A 19,204-nucleotide genomic window follows, 5' to 3' on the forward strand; every position below is an offset into this window, starting at 1 on the left:
GGGAAAGCTGGGGTGACGCGGCGGCAGCGTCTCAGCTTAGGGGCTTTCCGCCGCCGCCGCCTTTTTTCGTCCCCCCCTCCCCCTTGTTACATTCAGCGGAGGCACAAGCCGAGCACTGTCCCGCCATGAGCAACGAGCAGGTGAGGGAGGGGGTCGGGGGTGTAAACAAACGTCGGTCCGTCCCTCCCTCCTCCTCCTCTCCAGGCTTCCCCCTCATCATAACACCCGAGTCAGACTTCAGCGTCTGAAACCTTGTGCTTTCTCCTTTTTCACGTGTCTCCCTGTTCAGTCGGACAGAGGAGGAGGGCGAGTGGGAGAAAGCGCTTGGCTTGCTCTAACTCCTTTAAGCGGAGCTTGGGAGAGTTGGTTTTAGACTACAACGCCCATAATCCCCAGCTGTCACTGTTTCGGTTCCCGCCAACTGCAGAGTTCAGCTGGAGCTGATGCTTCTTCCCAGGGGCTCTCCAGCTGTTGCTGAACGACTGACCCTAGGATGATCGCTCATCATCTGCTCTGCAGTCTAGGGCTGATGGGAGCTAGAGTCTTAATAACATCTGGAGGATCGGGTGGTGGTGGTGGTGGTTTCATCCTGTCCTAAGCAATTTCTTTTCAGAAGTTACATGCAAGTTGCAGCTTGATCCTTAGGAACAGAAAGAGACTGTTTTATCAGGGCATTGAGACTGGTGCCCTGTTTCCCATAAAGAAGGTCTTACCTAATTTGGGTTGGATTTTTGCTCTTGGGAAAATGCTTCAGGCAGGGGTATCTCACGCCCAAATTTAGAGGGCTTCTTAGCCTCAGCCCTGAGTAGAGATGTAACATTTCTGGAAATTTTGAAGCCATAGAAAACAGCTTTTTTTTGGGGGGGGGGACTGTTCCCCCCATCCTGTTTTTCCCATTTTTCCAGGGGCCTGAGGGGAAAACTGAAAAAATTGGGGGGGAAAACAGTTTTTTTTCCAAAGTAATTTTATATGGTTTCAAAATTTCTGGAAATTTTACAACTCTAGTCCTGAGCCATCTGTCCCTTAAGCCACTGGTCCCCAACCTTGGGCCTCCAGATGTTCTTCGAATTCAACTCCCAGAAATCCTGGCCAGCAGAGGTGGTGGTGAAGGCTTCTGGGAGTTGTATTCCAAAAACATCTGGAGGCCTAAGGTTGGGGACCACTGCCTTAAGCTTTTCTGGACAAGTGGTTGGGGGGTTACCACTGAGCATGTGCTTATAGGGGAACTCTGGCCAGTCTTGGATTTTATCACATCTTTATGACCAGATCCAATGACTACCCTGTTTCCCCGAAAATAAGACCTAACCTGAAAATAAGACCTAGTATGATTTTTCAGGATGCTCATAATATATAAGCCCTACTCTGAAAATAAGCCCCAGGTAAGTGAAACCCCGCCCTCCACCATTGTGCAGCAACCAGAAGACGATGGATGACATGACTGTAAAATAAAACATCCCCTGAAAATAAGCCCTAATGCATTTTTGGAGTAAAAATTAATATAATACCCTGTCTTATTTTCGGAGAAACACGGTAGATCTGATGACTAGATCCTGATGACTAGATCAGGAAATCCTTGACATAGTATTCTCCACGGTCCCCAACTTTGCTAGATGACAACTGTTTTAAATTTCCCACAGTGCATCACAACTTCCAATAGAGCATTACGCTGCTGGACTGTAGGAAGCTTAGAGTTAAATTTAAAATGGTGGCTTCTAGTTGAGCGATCTCTAGAGGCAAAAATATTGACGCTGAGGCTGCCCTACTTTGGGCACATCATGAGAAAGCAGGATTCCCTGGAAAAGACAAAAATGCTGGGAAAAGTGGAAGGCACTAGGAAAAGAGGAAGACCAAACATGAGATGGACTGGCTCCCTAAAAGACTATTGCTCATTGATGGGGTTGCCATACGTTGGGGGTGACTTGACGGCAGATAACAATGACGTAATTGCTGATGGATAAACCCATCTTCCTGTTGCTGTTCTTTATATAACGTGTCATGTATGTTGTTGTCACATTCATATTTTACACATTTAGGCACATGCTTACAAAAAATATTATTGTGAAATGGTCTTGGGTGCACCTTTCCTTACATTGCAACTGTAATCCCATTGAAGTCACTACGCAGGTATATTGCAGTAGTAACGCTGTACTGCAGCTAAAACTGTGCTCACGACCTGGGGTTCAAATCCCAGGTAGCCGGCTCAAGGTTGACTCAGCCTTCCATCCTTCCGAGGTCGGTAAAATGAGTACCCAGCTTGCTGGGGGGGCAATGTGTAGCCTGTATAATTAAAAATTGTAAACTGCCCGGAGAGTGCTTGTAGCGCTATGGGGCGATATATAAGTCCAATAAATAAATAAATAAATAAATAAATAAATGCAGAACAACATTTTGTTAAAAATACAAATGTTTAGATGTTAGGTTATTTAAAAATTATTAGCACTTCTCCAAAATGGATTCCCTTCCTTACTTTCTTTGCTATTTAATGGTCGAAACTGCATATCGTGATTGGCTTTCCTCTCCGCGCCCAGATAAGGATATGGGCCCAGTGTGAATTAGGTTCAGCACATGAGGATAAGGTAGATTTACACCCACCCACCAGCTGTTCTGTTATTTTAATTTTGATCCCCTTGTTGGAGGGGGTGGAGTAGGTTGTATTACGTAGCATCCACTGAGGCCTTTCTCTCTTTTTGCCCTTGGGTAGGTTTGTTGTGTGAAGGTTTTTGAGAGAGGAGGAGATTCAAATCTCTGTTGCCTATGTGTGGTGGGCCTTGCAACTCTTAAATGAGAATAGGAGTAATAGAAAAGAAAGTCAGTGTCAATTGCCTGTTATCCACTTAACCTGGCTTGTAGTTTAGCTCGCAGTTTCCCCATATCCCTACTAACATTTTGTTCCATATAGTGCGCGTCTCCACCCTGTGACTAGCTTTCTTCAATAGCTTCCTCCACAGGATTCAACAGCAGCAGATACTTGGAAACATGCTGTGGCACTAATCGGTGTCTTGCTGCATGATTTACCGTAGACAGCAGTTCTTGTATCATCAAAACTATGAAATGGGCAGAGAAGTTTGCACCCACTTAATAAATTAGGGGAGGAATCTGGGCTTTATCACAGAGATATCTGGGTTAGACAAGAGGTCTGAGTCAGCTGCTCGTGCCTTGAAATCATAGAACACCATCCTAAAAGCATTTGGTTAGCTCCTGCTGAAAATTCCTGGTGCATTAAGATGGTTCGATATACTGTAGATAATTCTCACCTTCTTCACTTACATCCATTTGCCAGCTCATTGTCAGATGTGAAGCCTCCTAGAAGCTTATGATCCTGCACTCTTCCTTTTCATGCATATATTTCCTGCTTTTCTGTTCCGCTTCTACTGCCCCATTGCCTGGACCTCTGCATGGCCTTTACTAGGAACATAGTGGGTTCCGTGGGGAAAGCCTCTATACATTAGTGGGCTGCAGAACAGCAGCAACATAAGACCTGAGACAGCTGCCAGGGACGGGACTCAAGTCGTGGGACTCATTGTCAAGTTGGACTTAAGTCGCACCAGTGACTCGACTTGGGCTTGATTTCCGACTTGGAACCCAACCACCCCTTCCTTTTTTTTCTGGGGGAAGAAGCTTGTTTTTAATAGGGACTCGGACTTGGGACTTGGTACCAAAGACTCAGATTAGGACTTGGGACTTGGATCCAAAGACCTGCCAACACCCGTGGTAGTTGCTTATTGCTCCATATTGTGCTCAGCACCTTCAATACCGCCTTGTATGCCCCTTAGAATAGTAGGTCAGGCTTGCATAGTGAAGGAATTTATCCCCTACTTTTCCTCTCTTCAAAAAGGTGCTGCTCAAGGTAGTTTAGCAAATGCAAACGGCATTTTTTTAAACAGCTGTTCACTGAAACAGACGTTGTTGTGTACCATCAAGTCACTTCTGACTTGCGGTAACCCTAGTTAACAGTTTCGAGGTATGTGAACAGTTTAAGGAGAGGTTTACTCTTGCCACCCACCATGGGTTTCCGTGGCTGAATGGGGATTTGAACCCGTTCTCCGTACTCCGACACGCTGTCGGTTACACCACTCTGACTTCCACAAAGCTCCACTGAATGGAACGATGAAGCCAAAAGCGCACAGCGTCAAATCTCATAACCCACCGGAAAGATGGAGCAACAGCGTTAAGTGCATTTTAAAGCAGGAATGTTTTGACTTCCTGGCTGAAATTGCGTTACCGGTGGGGTCAGAGAAGACTTGGAGGCCCACCAAAGGGAGGACTGGCCATGAACCGTGCATGGGAATAGCCTGCCAGGATGCGCAGTAAAACTCTCTGGTTTGTTCGTGTTGATGATTGCAATGAGTTGGTTGCTTTGGCTCGGTGCACGCGTCCAGCTAGAAAGAAGTGTAGAAATCGGACTTTGAAACCAGATGCAGGGCAACCTGCTACGAGAAATAAATTGGCAGAAGACCCGTCAGGGTTGGGAGGCGAGGTCCACGGTGTGAAGAATGCGTACATAATATGTTTCAGCAGCAGAGGGCCTTCTTTCACTAGCTTGGTCCCAGACGGCAGCGAAGCAAGTCTTGTTACTTAATGTTTCTCAGAAAAGGCACCATTTGTTTTTGTTTTTTTTTGCTCCCTTTGAAGTGGTTAGAACTTTTTGTTTTTGTTTTTCTGCATAAAGTAAATAGATGAGATAGACTGGATTAGCGTTCTCTCTTTTTTTGAACTGCCTTTTTTCCTCCCTCTCTGACATTTACTTAAACATTCATGTTGTTTGAGGAAGGAGCAGGTGGCGTAGCCATATTTGTTGAAGGAGACTTTAATATATTCGTCTCATTAGTGGAAAGTTGATTGCAGGATGACAGCCTCTAGGAAAACAAAAATACAACCCCCAGCTCTTCAAAGTCAAGCTTTTTAAAAAGGATCTAATCTTCCTTGCAGCTGTTCGTATAATTTTTAAATTAGTTTTTGAAATGTAAACTTAAGCAGACAGTTTGCACGAGGGTTTCTGTCCTCACAACATCTTAAAGGGCCAGAATTTCCCTCTTACTTCTATAGGCATTTTAAATGTAGAGGGAACACATTTATGGCATAAAATAGGTTACATGGGGCTCCTCTTGGCGTTTGGAAACTTGCTTTTGTATTTTCTTCCCAAATTGTAATTGTATTAATTATGATGATGATGTGTCAAGTCAATTCTGATTTACGGTGACCCCTTTCCAGGGTTTTCTAGATAGATAATATACAGATGTGGTTTTACCATTCTCTTCTTCTGGGGGTGCTCTGGGACTATGCAGCTCACCCAAGGCCACACAGGCTGGCTCTTCTCCCAGGAGGCACAGGAAGTGGGGAATCAAAATCCTAGCCTCTGGCTCCACAGCCATATAACCAGCTCACTGAGCTATTCATCCAGCGTACAACACACAATATTAATTGGTTAAGTAAAAGTATTAGAAGAACACATCATTATGTGACAACAGGTAGTTTACTGACAACAGGTAGCTGAGACTGTTCTGTGGCTTCCTTACTTCTTAGTATATAACTTCAAATTGCAATTTTTTTCTGTTAGTTCATCCCCCCCCACCGCTTTTGGCACATATACAGTGGTGCCTTGCTTTACGATTGCCCCGTTTAATGACAAAACCGCATTACGATGAACTTTTTGCAATCGCTTTTGTGATCGCAAAACGATGTTTCCTATGGGGGAATTTCGCTTTGCGATGATCGGTTCCCTGCTTCGGGAACCGATTCTTCGCAAAACGATGATTTTCCAACAGCTGATCGGTGGTTTCAAAATGGCCACCGGGTAAACAAAACGGCCCCCCGCTGTTTTCTGGGATGGATTCCTCGCTGCACAGACAGCGAAAATGGCCACCCTATGTAGGATCTTCGCTGGACTGTGAGTTTACAGCCCTTTGGAACGCATTAAACGGGTTTTAATGCGTTTCAATGTTTTTTTTCTTTTCGCATTACAACGTTTTCGTTCTACAGCAATTTCGCTGGAATGAATTAACGTCGTAATGCGAGGCACCACTGTAAATGATTTCCCAGTGAACTGAATGGGAAAACCTGTTCATGTAGGGACTCAACTGTGCATTAGAATGCACACGGGGGAATAGGCGAGGATTCCTCCCATACATACGGTATATACATACAGTACTTTTATTGTTACAGCATCAAGCCATATACATAAAACAGAATTAAACGCAGAGCTTCAAGTACTGACATATACTGCAAAAAGCCAAATCAGATAAACATAAAGCTGATCAGACCCCCCCCCCCCCAAGGCTTAGTCCATGGGCCACCAGTAGTTTTGGACAGGTGTTGCTTGGCTATAAAACCCCAAGGCTGGTATTCTGTTGTGCATTTGTGGCGTGAAGAGAAGTCATGTAAACATCCCCTGCTCTGACAGAATGCTCTGGATTAAGTTGCATTCACACTCTCACAGTGGCTGCCCGACTGCTCATGCAACTGTTTATGCAACGGGGAAGTGCTGGAGTAGGGAAGGACACTTACATGGTTTCCTTTTGGCTTCACATTTAAGCAGCAGGATACAAGCCCAACGTTATTAGAATGGATGAGGCACCACGTTTGAACCCATGTTTTGGAGAACTTCATTGTTTTCATTTCAGAAGATGCGCCTGGTAAATTGTTTGAGAGCCAATGATCTGCTCTGATAATTGAATCATTCTTCAGTTCCTTGTTTCAAAATATGGAGGAAAGTGAATGAATGGGTCCTAATTAGTCAAGTGTCCTTTCCGCACTGAGGAATTTTCAATGGAGCAAAAGTATTTAGGATCCAGCAGCTCTTGTAAAACCCCCATCTTGTTAGTGTTGCTAGCACAACAATGCCATTAAAATGTACAGCTTTTAATTCCCCCCCCCAAAAAAAAGTGGAGCATACTGACATGTGGGGAGCAGATACAAGGAAGTAAGTTGGAAATATGAATGTATTTGTTATTTATGTGCTGTCAGGATGGAACTGACTAATAAAGTTTTCAATGTAAGTGAGATATTTAGGGAGTGGTTTTGCAATTTGCAATCCCCGCTGAGCTTCCATGATTGAGCAGGGATTCAAACCCAGGCCTCTTGTATCTTAGTCAATCACTCTATCCACTACATCACACTTGGTAGAGTACGTTTACAACAAGACAATCCGAGGATGTGCAAGAATCCTGGCTTGTTAAGAATAATTCAGTTATTGTTGGTTGTGCCTGTTTGCAGCTCCTTCCTGGTTTAGTGTTGTATCTGGCAGAAGACAGCTTCCTATCTTTATTTGACACTCTCAGCGAACTAGAGAAAGGGCTTGTCACTGCCTTCATTTTTGTCGTCGTTGTCAAGGAGAAAATCAGAGAAGGAAAGATTCTGCCTGCCTGCCTATACAATCAGTCAACCTGGAGCAAAATTTAGCTGTTTCCACTGCAAGGGAGAGATGTCATGATCCTGACAACCTTGGGATCCTGAGCATCTCTGGCCTGCATCCTGCAAAACACACCGGTTGTGTACCTAATGAGTATTAGCAGAAGCCTGTGCATGTTTATTCAGAGATAAGACCCTCTCTTCTCTGGGGCTTACCCTCTAGCGAGGGTGATACGTATGACGGCCTTAAGCATGTTTTAAAATGTTCATCCTACAGGTGACACTTATTTATAAACACACCTTGCTTTGTCTATTTTTATATTTTCTCCACAGCCCAAACTGCCCAACAAAGGGAAATTAGAAAAAACTACGACAAAATTTTTACCGCAAGTAGATAAGGTAATTGAAAAAACATATTTTTTTTCTTGGCTAAACCTTTTAATTCTTTTTAAATATTTGATTGCTCACTGTTTTTAGCTTTTAAATGTTGTCTTTTAATTGTTGTAAGCTGCCTTGGGTCCATTTTAAGGAGAAAAGGTGGGGTAAAAATATTTTAAATCATTAAAATAAATAAACAGCATAGCATCCAAAACATGGAGAAAGCTACAGTGCAGGAGTGGGGAACCTTTTGCCTCTCCTGATGTTTTGGACCGCATTTCCCATAATCCCTTATCATCCAAGCTGAGTTGGACTCCTAGGACCGGAGGTCCGAAACAATCAAACTGCCAGTAGTTCCTCCTTGCACTCCCGAAAATGCATGCGAGGTGCCCCACTGCAAACCTCTTGAAAGGGTGATTTGTGTGTGTTGTGCTTCTGTCTTGCCTTTCTTCATCCCCAGGCACGGCTCCCCCACGACCACTTCACAACAACTCCTGTTAGGTAGGTGAGTCTGACACGGACCCTCTCTTGCCCAGGACGATTCAGGGAGCTTTGTGTCTGAGCGGGTATTAGAATCTGGGTCTTCCTGGCCGTAGTATGCCATTCTGAACGGCGACACCACGCTGGTTGCCCCACCCGTCCACCAGAACAGGCAACGGTGACACAGCTTTGCGTTTTTCTGTGTATGCCATCTGCCATGTTGGAGGGGAGATCTGACAGTGTTCCATTTCATCAAAGACTCTGTATTTGTTTATCAGGAGAAATCGAAGATGTCTTCCTTTTTTTTTAAAGTTGCTCTTTATACGAGCACCCTGGAAGTCAACGTCTTGCTGGCATTCTCAGACTCCTGGGTGATAGACACCCTCCCACCCCTTAGCTCAACTTTGTGCGTTGCTTGTAGGTAGGGATGTAACAGCTACCTATCAAGTAGCAAAATTTGTTTTGGCAGCAAAGAAAATATGCATCAAGCATCAAAAGTCTGATGAAAGAAGGGAAGCTATGTCATCTGATATTTATGTATAAATGTGTTATATCAGTGCTATATATGTTTTGGGTTGCTCTTGATATATTGTGATGACCTAAAGCAATAAAGCTTGTTCGGATAACGTTCCTGGTGAACCATGGCCTCATTTTACAGAAGGTATCAGTGCGCTGTTACCAAGGAGAGCTATAAATAGCAAAACATTGCATGACTGTAATGCTGTGCATGAGTAAAAAACCCACTTATAATGGCTGTCAGTTTCATTGCCTTTAAAAAGGCTGGGATGCAAATCCATGTTTATCATATAGGAATGTCTTGGATTGGTACATGGCATTGCTTGGGTGTTTGGGGCTGTCTGAGTAATACGAGCCGTTCTGTGGGCCAGTAGCCACCTGCAGGTTGGTGACACCAGCTGCTGATTAAGTGTACATAAGGCAGATCTGTATGTACTGTCCCCACGTGACAGCCCCCAAACGCAGGTTTCTGTTTGTGGTATAAGTTGTCCAGGACAATAAAGCCTATCCTGGGATCACAAACAGATTACTAGATTAGGGAGATGGTAGTTACCCTAATCCAGCAGGCGAAATCCATGTCAGTATCATTCTGCCTGTTTTGCCAAGTCTGATGTACATTCATATTCGCACCCTTATTGGTATCATCATGTTCATGCAGGTTTATGGATTTAGACCTGTCCATTTGGGGGGTATCCCCCAAATGCACACCTTCATGTGGCGAGGAGTTTGGGTATGACAGGAAAACTGAGACAAATGAGCCTGAACTCCTAGCAGGGCCACCCAAGGCTGAATGTTTTTTCCCCTCTTTCTTTTGGCTCATGTGCTCAGACAAAGTAATCATGCGCGCTCTTGTTAATACTGCACAGAAGGAGAGGATGGTAAATTATTTCTGAATTTTATATGCTTTGAAAACCCTGTGGTGAGATAATCATGAATGAAAGAAGGAACAGTATTGGAAAATTCCCCAGGTCAGAAGACATTCAACCAGCTGTTGGGGAAGAACAAGAAGAAATACGAAGGGAACGGTGGCTAATGAAGCAACTGAATTAAAGGCAAAAGGACATGTAGTTTTCAATTTGTGTAGAACGAAACAGAAAGTCTGATGCTGGAAAAGTGATACAGTTGGAACATGGTATGTGAGAAGTATGAATCAAAGTAAATTTGAAACTGTAAAACAAGAAGTGAAACATTTACGCATTGTAGTGCTTGGTATGAGTGAACTAAAGTGGACTGTCAACTAATTATCAGTTAAATAATCACAAAGGATTTTACTCTGAGAACAACCAATTCCACAGAGAGCTTGGTTCTAATACTGAGGTGAGATGAGCACATGCAGTCGGGGGCTATAATGAAAAGTCTGACAGAATAATGTCAGATAGATTTCTTGGAATAGTAAGAGGAGAAGGTCTTCTGGGAAGACTGAATAATAATCATTTAAATTAATCTACCAATTGAAAGCTTTTGTGGAGAAGCACTATTCTGCTTGGAAAAATAAGAACAGAAGCAGAATGTAGTGTAGAACTCAAACTGTTAATAATAAAAATTAGAGTAAAGCTGAAGAAAAACACTTAAAAAGTGTTAGTGCCAAAACAGAATTTAAATGAGATTTTTGATGAATGTAAATAACAAATTACTAAACCAATTTGACTGTGAAATAAAAAACCTGTGGGTTGAAACTAGAGATATTATTAGGGAAGAATTCAAAAGGAAAATTTCTGTAGCCAAAAGAGAAGAAATGCCTTGCTAGATGAATGATGAAACCCTTACAGTCGTTAATGACAGATGAGAAACAAAAGTGAAAAATGACAGAAATAGGGTCAGAATCTTAAGTGGAACTTTTCAGCAATTTGCATACAAGGAGATAGAAAACTATTGCAATAATCTGTTCAAAGAAATATAAGAAAGGGAGAAAAAAACAGTTGTCTTTCATAAGTTCTAAGAAACGAAAGGGAAATTTAAATCAAGCTTAGGGATGCTGAAAAACTGCAGTCATTATAAGACCATTGCATTCATTTCCCACAGAGGTGGGCATGAACTGCCAAAATTTCCCCCCAGTGAACCAACAAACTACAAACCAATCTGTCAGTTCGTTGAGTCTCTTTTTAGACAGCCTGTGAACCTGTCTAAATAAATTAAGCTGAGCCCCCCACGTCCCAAGCCTGCCCCCACCCCCTTTCTACTGCCCTGTCACTTACTTTGTCCTGCTGTCTCCTCTTGCTCTGTCGCCGCCTCTGCTGGAATGAAAGCTAGGCTGCTGGAATGGCGGTCTCTGTTCCAGTAGCCTAGCTTCTGTTTCATTGCAAACAGCAGTGTGGGGACGGACGTCCCTTTGGGCAAGCCTTCCCAAAGGGATCCCCGCCCCACTTTTTCAAAGAGGAGGAGAAACCCTTCACTCAGGCTTCTCCTGTCTTTCTATGCCTCTGCAGCATAGACAGGGGAAGCCTGACTGAAGTGATCGCCTCCCCCACTGTCTTTGTAAATGGGGGAGAGATTCCCTTTGGACAGGCTTGCTCAAGAGAATTCCTCCCCCCCCACCTGCTGTCTGTAAAGACAATGGGGGTGGGATTCCCTCCAGGCAGGCAGTGAGCAAGCCACCTGAAGGGAAAACCCCTCTCTGCCTATGCCTCCAAGGAACAGCTGATCCATGAGGGCATAAGCAGAGAGGGAAAGACGAAGGGACGAATATAAAAGGGTTATATTCGTTGCTTTGTATTCATCAGGGTCTCTGGACCTCACAAATATGAAATGATTAATATCCATATTAGTCGAATATTGTGATTTGTTTTTATATTCGTCCCCATGTCTAATTTTCCATCAAAGAAAAGTGACAAGATTTTCCAAGAAAAATGTACATATATGGAGTAAGACATGCCAGATGGTCAAGCTGGATTCAGAAAAGGAAGAATCACTGGTGATCATATTGCAAATATACATTGAGTACTGGTGTGATCCAAAGAATTCCAGAAGAAAATCAATCTGTGCTTTATACATTAAAGCTGTTAATGGTGAATCATGAAAAGCTATGGACTATTCAAATAGAAATGGGGATTTTTGTCCCGTTATGTAGTCTGTATCCGGACCAGAAGTTACTGTTAGGACAGAATTTGGAGAAACAAAATAGTTTCCAAAACAGATGTAATTTTTCTTAATACCTTGGTTAAGTCATTGGTTAGTCAAATGGGGACTGCAAACAAAAAATCAGAAGAAAATTGAGACTCTGAAGACCTGCTAAGAAGAAATTGGAAAACATCAGGAAGTATAAGGATGTGTTGCTGGAGATCATTCACATGATGGAATTTCTAATTACTTTGAAAGACAAGTGGTTTAAAGCTCAAATGAAGACTGAACCCTCCCTGGAGGTAAAAACGACCAAGTGGAGGCTATTATACTTCGGACATGTCATGAGAAGAATAGACAGTAATGCTAGGCAAAGTGGAAGGCAGTAAGAAAAGAGAAAGCCTGAACATGAGATGGATTTATTCAGTAAAAGAAGCTACAGCATTGAATTTGCAAGATCTGGGCAGGAACTATTAACTATAGAGCCCTTTGGGGGTTATCAATGCATAAGCTTGCCAGAAGTCGGAAGTGACGTGATGTCACATAGCAGTCACATTTGGTATGTAGGGTCTGTATGTGGGTTGACCTCATGCCCACAGCAACAGCTCCATCTGGACTACAGTGTACACACACTTAGCCAAGCTATACTCCATCTGGAAAGGTCTGCCCATTTCCTCCTACCATACATGGCTTACGGACGCAACCAGAGCCCATAGAGATCTTCATAGCTTGATGCATCGTATCTAAACTTCTAGAGACTTCCAATTTCTTTTCCTTTTCCATTGTGTAGCGAGGGATATTTCACGTTGTGGTATCACCCCTTACTTGATATAGCTTATGAATTGGCTTTAAAAATGCATTAAAGGCAAGAGGCAGTGTTAGGTGTCGGCATTTTTTCTAAAATGTAGAATCAAATCTTCCAGATAAACTGTAAACCACTATGGCATCAGAATCCTCTTTCGTTTCAACTCCGAGAAGAAAAGGACATGCATGTTCCGGAGCAATTTTTGTTGAAAAATGAGTTAACACCAGGTAAGGATAAAACAGAATGTTTGGGTAGAATATGGATAGATCTGAAAATGGTTTGTAAAATGTCATTTGGCACAATAATTTGTAAGATATGATCATCTTATGCATGCTATATTTATTATATATATTTAATAATGATGTAATTTTTTTAGTATAAAGTAAGCGTAATACTCATAAAGATGTATGAATAAGATAACTGGTGAAATAGGATAATTGGCAAAATTATTAACCATTGTGTTTATTATAATTCACACAAGGAGTGAGTTGATTAGAGCTTCGAAATGATATGGAACCACAGAAGCATAGAAGGGTAGTGCTGGAAGGAACTCCAAGGGTCATCTAGTCCAGCCCTTTACCAGCACAGAAAATCCATAGCTAAAGCATCCCTGATAGATGGCCATTCGGCTTCTGCTTGAGAATGTTCAATCAATGAGAGTCCAGCTTCCTCTTGAGTTGATTCCGCTGTCAAATAGCACTTGCTGTTAGGAAGTTTTCCGTAATATTTAACCACAATCTCCTTTGTTGTGAATTGCATCCATTACTTCTGGTCCTATCCTCTTGAGCTGTAGAAAACAAACCTGCTTCATCTTCCACATGACCGCCCTTCAGATATTAGATATATCCTAGAATAGCATTTGCTTTTTTTGTTGCTGCATCACACTGTTGGCTTATATTTAGCTTGTGATTTACTAAGACCCTTAGATCTTTTGTCACCTGTACCACTTCTGAGCTAGCCTTTACTTATATTTACGCCTCTGTTTTGTCCTGTCTAACTCCTGCATTTTACCTTTTACCCTGTTGGAACTCGTTTTGTTTGTACAGTATTGGCCAACTTCTCTAATCTGTTAAGGTCATTTCTATCTTCTCATGTGTTAGCCTTCTGAGTCTGATGTCATCTGCAAATTTAATGAGCACCCCCTTCATTTCTTTGTCCAAGCCATTTATAAAAATATTGGACAACACCAGGCCTAGAACAGAATTCTGTGTCACTCCCACTTGCCTCCTCCCCCTTCAGGATGATGATGAGACATTGGTGAGCACTCTGTGATTGAAGCCTCTCAACCAGCTGCAAGTCAATGTAACTGTAGCATCATCTAGTCCAGTGGTTCTTAACGTGGGCAATAATGCCCCCCAGGGGGTGATTTCATTTTTCAGGGGAGCGGTGGAACGAAAAGGGGTGGCATGGGGGCGCTGGAGCAGAAGGGGGCGGTAGCGGGCACTGGAGCAGAAGGGGGCGGTAGGGGGGCGCTGGAGCAAGCCAAACCTGTGAAGATGGCTGCAGCCTTTTTACAGCGAGCATGAATATGTATTTTCCTCCAATTTTAATTTAGTTTCAGACTTTTTGTCTTGAAATTTTTAGTTCCTGCATTTGTTTTTATGCCCTTTTTATATTTCTTTTTGCGTCTTAAAATTCACTTGCAACTAAATCATTAAATGTTACTTTTTGGGGGGCATTTCATTTTCTTGGAATTTAATTTTGTTTTCAGGGGTCATTGGATTTAAGTGTCTTAAATAAATAAATAAATAAATAAATAAATAAATAAATAAATAAATAATCAATCAATCAATCAATCAATCAATCAATCAATCAATCAATCAATCAATCACCGCAGGGAGGGGGGCAATGATAACTTCCTCAATGGCTCAAGGGGGCGTTTCTTTCAAAAAGGTTAAGTACCACTGATCTAGTCCACATTTTATCAGCTTGGCCGTGGAATATTATGAAGGATTGACAGGGTAGACAGGAGGACAACCAAAGGGATGCACCATCGAACCTTCTGAAAATGGTGATGGAAATACAATGTTAAAGATTTATTTTCAAAATATTATTTTTAAGTTAGATGCATCCGTTTGTGTGTCTGCCATGTTAATGAAAAAGTAACTACTTTATTGTCAGTGTGCAAGTGCGTAACATGTTATTTCCAAGCTGTGCTGGTAACCAGTTTGTAGATGGAACAGAACTGAATGGAAGTTAAAGTTTATTGATCAAGGTTTTAATCTATCACTAAGAGAAAGCCTCGCAGGTCTGCTTGGGCAGAATCTAACGCCGGCTTTCTTTTGCAGTGAAGTGGTACACTCCATCCCCTTATGCAGCGCTTCCCAACCTTGGCTCCCCAAATATATTTGAACTACAACTCCTGGCCAGAACATGGACCCGTGGTTGGGAACCTTTCCCCTAATGGATCCCCAAACTCTGCTCTGGGTGAGGTGGGAAGCCCTCTGGAGACTTCTTTTTGGAAGTTTGTACATCTGCAGGTGGGGAGGGGGGAAAAGAAGGAATTTGCATCATCCTGGTGCTTAATTCAGGAATATTAGGCTGTGCAGTGCCTGTAGTTGCTGCTCTGACAAGCAGAACGTAGCCTAACCAGTGACCAGCTGTGATCCTAGGCAACCTTGATTCAAGGTGGGAATAAGGAGAAATCATTCCTAATCTTTCTCTAGCCAGCCAGGCTACTTCATATAAAAGTCTGGGAAGGCTATAGATATTATCTCTTGAACAGAATTGGATCTTCCATGCAATCAGATGTCATGTTTGTGCCCATGGATCACGCACTGAGCCTTTGTTTCCCAGGGAAGATGGTACATGAAAAGGGGCCTTGTCCTCATGTTTCTTCCTCACAGTATTGTGTGATGGGGTTGCCTCCAGGGCTGGCTACCGGCTGACTTCAAAAACCACACTGTCTAGCCCTTGTTGTTTGTTCCCTTCCAAGAGCTTGTAACTCCTGAGCTTATTATTTTAATGCAATATGTAAGAGACAGTTGAGAAAAAGGCAGGTGGAAGTAAACTTCTCACTGAAAGTATGGCATCTTGGTATGTCTAGCGACAGATCAGAGCTTTCTCCAGCTATATATACAATCTGCTCTTTTTCTCTCTCCTCAAGGAGAATATTTGGCCCAGAGAGCTAAAAAGCGTAAAGTACAGGACTCTTCGGGAAATGATCCTGATGCTGGGCCATCGACTTCTAAAGCAAGGACTGGTGGTAAAAAGGACCGGGAAAATTTCAGAAGTGCTCTTGTTAATATCATCATGTAAGCTTAATTTTTATTTTTTGGGGTGAGAAGCTGTTTTTTTTTTTCATTGTGAAAGATTTAGGATTGGCCCCGATCCCCCTGCTGGTGAGAGTGGGCTTTCCACATCCCGGAGCGCGAGGTTGCCTACCCGCAGTTCACCTGCGCAGGGGTGCAGAGATGCAGATGACGCCCTGGAGGCCCCACGTGTAGCCATGGCAGAGTGGGGATTTAAGCAGGAGAGCGAGGGGGACGGGGGGGGGGAGGAGGGAAGAACTGCTGGGCTGACCCCGTGGATTAGGAGCTTTTCTAGGCCCAAATCATTACTAGAGTGCTCGATGGCCAGCTGGGAAATTATCTGTGGTTGGGATTCAGACGCTGGGACAAGTTGGGAGAAGTTCCTGGTGCTTCCTGAGGAAGCAGTCTGAGTCCACTGAGGTGAAGTCAGGCGACGCAAAGCTAGAAGGATAGAGAACCAGGGGCGGGCACGCTTCCAGCAGAGGAAACAACAGGAGCGACCAGCCCTGATCACCTGATCTGCCTACCAGACACCAGGCAGCAGGCCCTCCTCCTGTACCACCTCCCTCTGCCCCTTGTTGCTCCAGTGAGCCTACCCGTGTCAAAACAGCCTTTGGCTGTGGCTAGCCCACCTGCGTGCAATCTTGGAACTGGTTGAGGAGGCAGGGCTCTGCGCCTCCCAGTAGAGCAGTGGTCCCCAATCTTGGGCCTCCAAGAGGATGTTCTTGGACTACAACTCCCAGAAGCCTTTTCACCACCACCTCTGCTGGCCAGGATTTCTGGGAGATGAAGTCCAAGAACATCTGGAGGCCCAAGGTTGGGGACCGCGGCAGTAGAGGACTGTTGTAAAGTCAATCTTCCTTTTCTTTGGACTGTTCAGGAGTGAAATTAACTCCCAGATGCCCTAAAAAGTTCACAAGTTTATTGTTGAGCCCTGTTGGCTTGTTGAGAAGTTGTGTTGTTCCAATAAAAGAGCTTGTTGCTGAAAATAGTCATTGTGTCATGATGAAGGTTGCATGGGGGTGTTCATAAAGATGCATTAAAATATATTTAAAAAAGAAGGAAGGATAGCAAATGTGTCTGTTTCGAGAAAGAAGGGAAGAATAGGTTGTGTCCATCAGCAGGAGGCTGAGTTTCATCTCTTCCTGGAAGAAGTCATTAGGTTTGCAGACTGGTGTCTGAGGGTTATTCATGAGAAGTGGTTTTCACAGGCAACCAGATTTCATTCCAGAAGGACCACTTTACATCCAAGGAACAAAACCTGGCACACCTGAGTCTACAGCTGCAATAGAAAAAGATATTTTGGTGAGTAAATCTGTAACGCCTTGGCCTGAGAGTCTGTCAAGCAGAGCAGGGGAGGAGAGGGAAGCGTAATTGTAAAATTGAGGCTGTAAGGTTGGCAGTACAGCCTGTGCCAGCTTTTCCATTGCCATCAGGAGTTTCTCATTTGAAAAAGTCACCAAGGGAGTGTGGGAAATTGAGTTCACCATGTATGAAAGCCACACAGCGGCAGAAGGAATCAGCACATTCACAGACTGGCATTTCAGATTAGTTTAAGTGGTGAGGTTAAGTATAGAATCAGGTTCTAAATTAGGAAAAACTCGTGCATCTATCAAAATCAGAAGTAACATGGGTTTTCCACGCGACTCTTGCAATGTTGTTATGTTGCAGAAATATTTCTATTACATTCGCCATGGCATTGATACGGAACATGTGGCGCCGATGGAAGACTCCTGGCTGGAACATGTCTTAGCGCTGGTGCCCAATCATCTGAAAGTGCTCAATGAAAGTATCTATGCACTCTCTGATGAAATGAGAGAGGACTACCTTCTCAGCGTCAAGAAAGCCATAGGTATGTCCACGGGGACTCAGTTTTTCTTATTAAGTCAGAGATGGTTAGCCTTGAACTTTCACCAAACATAACTCAAATCTCAGCTCATTTGTCCTCAGAATACATTCCGGAAGGCCCTAGCTTTGAAACACATCGTTGCTACTGATCTTCCCCTGCTGTTGACAAGGGAGACTTTGGGGCAGGGTGTAGCTTTCAGTTCAGGTGGGGTATGGCTGAGGCCCAACAGGCCTGACCGGCTCTCTGTGTGAGCAAACTCTGCGCCTTAGAGCAGGTCACACTCAGAATCCTCCACTGCGTGCAGAGTTTTCATGAGAAACACTCTGGAGTTCCTTTACAAAACTGCAATTAGAAAAGTTGGCCTGTCTGAAAGCCGAATGATAGAAAAACCATCTTTTATATCTGGCACTCAAATGGCATCCACCAGTAATAGATTATGTGCCTCTGTCAGTTCCAAATGCACATTGTTCCTGGAAATAATCTTCTGGAAGGCATCCACACATTCCTTTTAGAAGCGAAAACAAGCAGATTTCCCCCCCCCAAAGAACAAATAACCTTTGTTTCTGGGCATGGATCTTTGTTTCTTTGGCTACAAACCTAAACATACTTACTAAGAACAAAACCTTACTGAACATTCGGATTTACTTCTGAGTAGACATGCATAGCATACTGCTGTTTCTTTTTTTAAAAAAATTGGTTGTTTATAGACACACTTTTTGTTCTGTTTTCTTTTGCAAAAGATTCTTAAACCATATGACATTGAACTGCATGCTTTTAGTTACTTCTACATCACTCCTTTGAAGTCTTTCTGAAAATAATTGGTTTGCTTTCCTTATCTGTTTTCGTTTCTTCTGTTTTGCTGAGCTGATTTGTGTTCTGGTCTGTTTTTTTTCATGCCTCCTTTTAGTTGACTTTGTTTTAAGAGATCCCAGGGAAAAAGAGGAAGACAAGCTGCAGGTTCTTCCACCTCATCGTCAAGAGTAAGAAAATGTTGCTTCAAATATTTGCTAGCAAGCTCTGTAAGCAGAAAAAAGTCACACTGTCTTAGGAAAGAGCCCTATAGATACTTAAGAAAGAGCCTATACACAATTGCCTAAGAGTAAACTCTACTGAATGCAGATGTGCAGGTGTGGGGGTGCATTCTCAGGTTTAGGTGGGGACTACCTTGGGAAGCCAAAGCGAAACAATTTGTGCTGTCCTCTGAGTGCTGTCCTCTGAAGATGCCAGCCACAGAGACTGGCAAAACGTTAGGAAGAACAACCTTCAGAACACGGCCAAAGAGCCCGAAAAACCCACAACAACCGATGCCAGGGTCCACACTGGCCCCTCAGCTGATGTCTTTTGACCCATGCCACAGCCCCTCTTCCTTTGATCCTGCCCTCTGTTGATCCCTGGGCTCTCTTTTAGGGTTCACCGTAAAGCCAGTGGGGTGTTTAAAGTGTTGCACAGCTCTAGGGAAAAAGGACAGTTTTCCAGAGTTATCTATAACACATCAACACATATACTACAGATACTGCAGAA

At 43.3% G+C, this 19,204-nt stretch overlaps 1 protein-coding gene across 2 annotated transcripts in view; it reads left to right on the plus strand.

Annotated features, from left to right (window-relative positions):
* The window catches only part of DNAH7 (dynein axonemal heavy chain 7), a 191,915-nt gene continuing 172,711 nt past the window's right edge, over positions 1-19,204 (plus strand). Inside the window, exons 1-7 of one of the 2 annotated variants that reach the window (XM_072979520.2) lie at positions 1-140; positions 7,681-7,746; positions 12,702-12,810; positions 15,690-15,837; positions 17,046-17,139; positions 17,506-17,686; positions 18,591-18,663. In XM_072979520.2, coding sequence (XP_072835621.2) covers positions 126-140; positions 7,681-7,746; positions 12,702-12,810; positions 15,690-15,837; positions 17,046-17,139; positions 17,506-17,686; positions 18,591-18,663 — 686 coding nt within the window. In that variant the 5' untranslated portion in view covers positions 1-125. The remainder of the gene's footprint in view (positions 141-7,680; positions 7,747-12,701; positions 12,811-15,689; positions 15,838-17,045; positions 17,140-17,505; positions 17,687-18,590; positions 18,664-19,204) is intronic. The other variant, XM_072979522.2, reaches the window with a different exon arrangement.

This window comes from Pogona vitticeps, chromosome 1, assembly GCF_051106095.1.
Source record: "Pogona vitticeps strain Pit_001003342236 chromosome 1, PviZW2.1, whole genome shotgun sequence".
NCBI lineage: Eukaryota > Metazoa > Chordata > Lepidosauria > Squamata > Agamidae > Pogona > Pogona vitticeps.